Below are 5,585 nucleotides of genomic sequence, written 5' to 3' on the forward strand. Positions count from 1 at the left end.
GCTGGCTGAGGCAGGAGGGACCGAGCCCGCGGGGTGGGATGCTGAGAGGTGCCTCTCTGTTTTCTCCAAACAGCTGCCAGACGCCGGGCTCTGCACGCAGGACAGTGACTGCAGCAAAGGGAAATACAGCCGCCAAGGACAAGGTACGGCACGTGGACGTGAGGCTCTGCAGTTCTGGTGAGACACGCTGAGCACAGCATGGCTGGCAGGGACCTGCTCTGGGCCACCAGCTGGCAGAGTTTGGGAGAAGCCTCTGATCTTCTGGGTGAGGGTCCCACCTGGGCTGGTCCTGCTTGCTTCTGAAAGATGCATGATGTGCCAAAAGCTCTGCCAACCAAAAATTAATCAAGACCAACAATTCCTCCCAAACTGCTGTCCTTCTAACAACTCAGCATTTTCTGAGGTGTATTTTAGCAAGAAAAAAAATCCACTTGCTGCAAGAGAAACCAATGCCCTGAGCTGAGAGGCTGCATTTAATTAACCCTTTTCATAAAGGGGCACCAAAGCCCTGAGCTTTTTGTTCCTTGGATGTCTGTGGCAGGGCAGAAGCTCCAACCAGATCCCATCCATCCCAGTGTGAAGCTGGGATTTCCCAGTATCCAGGGGTGTGAGCAGATGTCTCTCTTCCCCACAGGGCTCATGACGGGCAAGTGTGTGCATTTCAACAGCTCTGTGAAGACCTGCGAGATCTTTGGCTGGTGCCCTGTTGAAGTTGATTACCATGTTCCCAGGTAAGGAATGATGTCGTTGTCCCCTTTTCCACCCTGATCCCACCCCAGCTACACCAGCAGTACTTGGTGCAGGGCAGAGCAAGCTGTGGCTCTGCGGGCTGCTGCCAGGACAACTCAGAACTTTTCTGAACCTTCCCGGGATCTTTCGCTTGAAAGGGAATGGTTGAGATTACCACTCTGAGTCCTGCTTGTCTCAGTTTGCATGAATCTCCACCAAAATGGGCGTTACCTAGAGACTGAAGAGTTGAGTGATAGACACACGTCAACACTTGTGTTTTTCAGCCCTGCCCTGTTGTCAGAAGCGGAGAAGTTCACCTTGTTCATCAAGAACAGCATCACCTTCCCCAGGTTCAAGGTGTCCAGGTAAGGGAAGGTTTGGAGTACTTGATTCCTCAGGGGAAACTATGGGTGTAGCTGGATGCTTGATACAGAGGATGCCACCCCTCATCAGTGAGCCCAGGACTACTCCAACTGCTGCGCTGATCCCCAGATTAGCTGATAGGAACTGAGATGTTTCCCTCTCAAATCTGTCCCACCTCAGCTGTGGTTACAGGAAAGGTTCCTGGAATTCATGTCCCCTGAGTCACGTTCACAGGACACACAGGAAAATACAGTTTCTCTGAGTCTTCATTTTACTTCTTGCTTTTCCTCCCTGAAGAAAACAGTAAAATCCTACGTGGCACAGTGAAGCCAGGATGAGCTTGGTGCCCAAAAATGAGCAGAAATCCCTCTTAGCATTACAGTTCCCACCTGTTTCTGCACCAGATTATAGGGCCAGCCCCTTCCAGGCAGCACCGAAGGCGCACACATAAGAAGATTTGTGATAACACTGATGATATATTTGATGGGGAACAAACTCACAGAAGCTCTTTGTGCTGAAGACAGTAGATTCTTCCTTCTAAGCCAACCATGTCCCTGCGCTGTGGCTGAGGTTAAATGCCCTGGCAGCCACTTGGCAAAGTCTCGAGCCAACCTTGCGCTGCACCCCAAGAGGTGGCTGGGAAAGGGGATCCCCCAGCAGCAACAAGGAGAGGTGGTAACATGAGTAAGGGACAAGCAGGGGTACAGCAGGTTCTGGGAGGTGATGGTGGTGGGGCTGGCTGCTCTTGCAGGGGCTGAGCTGGAGCCAGCTGGGGTCATGGGGAAACTTCCTGCCTTTGATCGCTGCTGCTAATTAAGTGCTGAGCATAAATGATGGGTGAGGTTGAGCGAGGCACAAGTCTTACAAAACCAGCTGCGTCAGAGGGGCTTCACAGAAAGACTATTTTTAGGCCAAAGAGCAAAGCGGGGTGGAAGCCAAGACATTGTCCTTTCGTTTTCGCTGTTTCTGGAAAAGATAGCAAAATCCAGCTAAATGAAAAAGCTATGGGATACACTACCCAGATGAGAATTGTTGGTGCACGGAACATGACCGGGCAGAGGCCATGGATGAGCCGATGTGTGAATGGGAGAGGCGGCTGAGAAGGGATGATGGAGGCCACAGGAGGGTTTGCAAAGCTGGGAAAGGAGAGAAGGGCTTGCTAGAAGAGGTGAGGGCATGCAGATGTGTGCTGGATTTGGGCAGCAGGCAAAGCAGCAAACCCCAAAGTGGGGTTGGAGAACATTAAGAGGAAAAAAAACAGCAGAGAGGCTTCTTCTGCAGGAGGAGATTCAGGGTACATGAGTTGCTAGTGTACTGAAAGAAACCAGGCAGGGCTGGAGGAAAGGGCCCACTGTCCATGTGTGGGGTCTGATGAGCACGTACGGGAGGAGAACGAGGCCCTGAGCTTTGATATTACCTGGCTTTGAGCAAGAGGTTGGACCACAGAGCTCTACAGGTCCTTCCCCACCCGTAGGATTGGGTTATTCACTCTTTCTCACTCCCTTTTCATTCACAGGCGCAACCTGGTTGAGAGCGTTACCAAACAGTACCTGAAGAAATGCACCTATAACAAAGTCACCGATTCCTTATGCCCCGTGTTTGACCTGGGATATATAGTGAAGGAATCGGGTCAGAATTTTACCTTCCTGGCTGTAAAGGTACTTCAGTTCCAAACGGTGTTTCTTGTTGACATGGAGAGAGGGACACTGACAGAGCTATCATCCCCAAGCTGTTTTGACACGAGGGATCTGTTTTCCCAAGGACTTGCGAGACACTGTCAGAATGTGCTCTTAAAGATAAATAATCTCCCTGGACATGGCCTAATATTTAAGCCTTTCTTGGAAACTTCACTGTAAGAATGACAAGGTTTGACTACTGTCAGTAAATCCAGGGTTCAGTTCGGTTTAATTTGTGCAATGAATAATTAGAACTGCATGGCCAAAACCCACCCGACTGAGCTCTGAAACCTCGTCTGGACGGTCCAATATCAGTCACTGCAAAATACAAACTTGCAGTCTCTCGCCAGGTTCAGAAATGAAGCTTTGCCCAGCGCCTCTCAGGGTGGTGTGCAAGAGTAGCTGCTATTTCTGCACTGCATAGCCTTAAGCCAACTTTGTCAGGTATTAAATAAAATCAGAGGATTGCATATATTAAAGGTGCAAAAACATGAGCCTCTGGGGCACAGCTATTACAACCTGGAGCAAGCTCAGGAAGGGCTGCTTCACCTCCTAGCAGGTAGCCACTTATCTTACAGGACATTTTCTTCCAATTTTCATGGGTTTATTACACTCTCCTCCTGTTAAATGGCCTTTGATTTTCTCCCTGTAATGTTAGCAGTTTGATGGCAGGGTTAAGCCACAAGAAAGGCGAATCTCGTGAGTAAAATCAGGTGAGGGAAGGCTGTCCCACAAGGACCGTTTGAACAATGAGCAGTTTTGTAGGACTGTGCCTTGGGCGTGGGGTGCTGATCAGGAACAAGAAGGTATGAATTGAGTTGTATATCCAGCATTTAGGACAGAAGCACATGCCTCCGTACAGGGTGGTGTATAGGGCACAGAGCCAAGGCAGGCCAGGAGGGCTGAGGCAGCGGCAGGTGCCACATACCCTGCAAAGCCAGGACACCCCACAGCTTTAAGAAAGGCCCTGTATGAGGAGGGAAAGCATTTCTCCATGCTGGCCAGGTCCAAGGAGGGGCCACTTCATGACTCCCCTCTCGGCTGCAGGGTGGAGTGGTGGGCATCACCATAGACTGGAACTGCGATCTCGACTGGCCGGTCCGGTACTGCAAACCCATTTACCAGTTCCACGGCCTGTACAATGACGACAGTAACGTTTCACCGGGCTTCAACTTCAGGTGAGGAGACCTCTGTTAACCCTCCAGGCAGAATTCTTTGGTGGCATATTTCTGAATCCCACAGCACTTAAGGCATGGTGGAGGATCAGGGACTGTTCTCTAAATTATTCCCTACCTTTGCAGCGCCGGACAGTATGAGAATGGCATGAGAAAAGTGATAACACATCCCTTGGCCTCAAAACTAGCCCGTTGCCTTTTCCTGTACATCTCCTCCTCCTTTGCAGACTCTCCTGCTCGGCTCAGCTCTTGGGGAAGCCCCCAAGACCGGCGATGGTGCAGGATCCTCTCACATGTTCTCACAGTTCAAAGCATCCTGCCCCAGCAGAACGTTTAAGCAGGAGTTGCTGCTCTAACTGCTGCTCCATGGGAAGTGTGCTGGGCTCATCAGGTGTCAGCACAAGCAGGAGCTTTAACTCCAGCTTGCAGGCAGGGAAACTGAGGCACGGAGAGGACAGGTGCCAACAGGCCAGCTCCTTCGGGGTGGGTTAAGGACAGAGGGTCAGGAATAGGTCCCTGATGGTGTATATTGAAATCTTTGTCCTGCTCTCAGCCTACCAAGATCCTGATGCCGTAGGGTTGCAGGGAGCTGTTAGACCCCCTGGCAGGCCACTGACTCTCACCTTCCCATCGGTCAGATATGCCAAATACTACAAAGAAGACGGGGTGGAAAAGAGGACGCTCTACAAGGTGTTTGGGATCCGATTTGACATCTTGGTGAATGGCAAGGTAAGGGTGGCCAGGCACTGCCTTCGCCTTTGGGTCCCCAGGACGGCAGTGGCACAGCCTCGGGAAGGTCCCAGCTCTAACGCAGCACCGGGGTCTTGTGGGGCCAGGAATCCCAGTATGAGCTGCTTCCTCGGGTGCTGGCCCGCCCGCAGCAGCCCTTGGGAAGCACCAGGGAAGGGAACATGGAGGGGAAGCCCATTTTACAAGTCACGTCTATCAGCTGCACTTTTTCTGTCCCAAAAAAGGATCACGATGGGTTAGAGGGCAACTGTGGAAAGTCAAAACCTTTTACTGATATTTCCAAAAGCTGAACATTCACATTTTTCTATTTTGCCTTTTTCTTCCCACTGGGAGAGAAGGCTTTCCTTGTTTTCCCGCTGGGAATATTTAAAGAGTATATTTATTTTTGTTAATTAAAAATAGAGGAAGCAAAGTAATTTCAATTTGTGTCAGCCTAAAACCAATGTACCATGGTTATTTTGTTTGATCAATGAGCTTAAAAACAGCTCCTGGCCAGCTTATATTTCTCTCTGTGCTGTGGATGTGGTTGGGGTTGCTGCAAAGCACTTTAGCTGAGCTCCAGGTACAGCTATGGCACCTTTTTTTTTTTTTTTTTTTTTTAACCCGGGACTGATTGTAAGACATCACTGCTTTTCTCTGATTTTATTCAGGCAGGCAAATTTGACATCATCCCAACCATGACCACAATTGGCTCTGGAATTGGTATTTTTGGCGTGGTAAGTTCAGATATTTCCAGCCTCTATATGGAGGCTCTCACATTAATCTCCTCGCCTGTGACACCCGTGGGGAAGTGTCCCTTGGCTGCAGTGAAATTCTGCTTCCCACTCAGGCAACGGAGGATAGGCAAAAGGGGGAAAGGAGGTGCTCTCCTGCTTCGTGAGCTCAGGAGAAT

General features: G+C 50.2%; 1 protein-coding gene across 1 annotated transcript in view; it reads left to right on the forward strand.

Moving 5' to 3' along the window:
* Positions 1 to 5,585, forward strand: part of P2RX1 (purinergic receptor P2X, ligand-gated ion channel, 1) — a 10,886-nt gene that overhangs the window by 4,145 nt on the left and 1,156 nt on the right. The window contains exons 4-10 of the mRNA XM_009876947.1: positions 74 to 143; positions 635 to 731; positions 1,014 to 1,094; positions 2,609 to 2,750; positions 3,816 to 3,946; positions 4,582 to 4,672; positions 5,344 to 5,409. Of these exons, the coding sequence (XP_009875249.1) occupies positions 74 to 143; positions 635 to 731; positions 1,014 to 1,094; positions 2,609 to 2,750; positions 3,816 to 3,946; positions 4,582 to 4,672; positions 5,344 to 5,409 (678 nt within the window). The remainder of the gene's footprint in view (positions 1 to 73; positions 144 to 634; positions 732 to 1,013; positions 1,095 to 2,608; positions 2,751 to 3,815; positions 3,947 to 4,581; positions 4,673 to 5,343; positions 5,410 to 5,585) is intronic.

Source organism: Apaloderma vittatum, unplaced genomic scaffold (assembly GCF_000703405.1).
Source record: "Apaloderma vittatum isolate BGI_N311 unplaced genomic scaffold, ASM70340v1 scaffold29109, whole genome shotgun sequence".
Taxonomy (NCBI): domain Eukaryota; kingdom Metazoa; phylum Chordata; class Aves; order Trogoniformes; family Trogonidae; genus Apaloderma; species Apaloderma vittatum.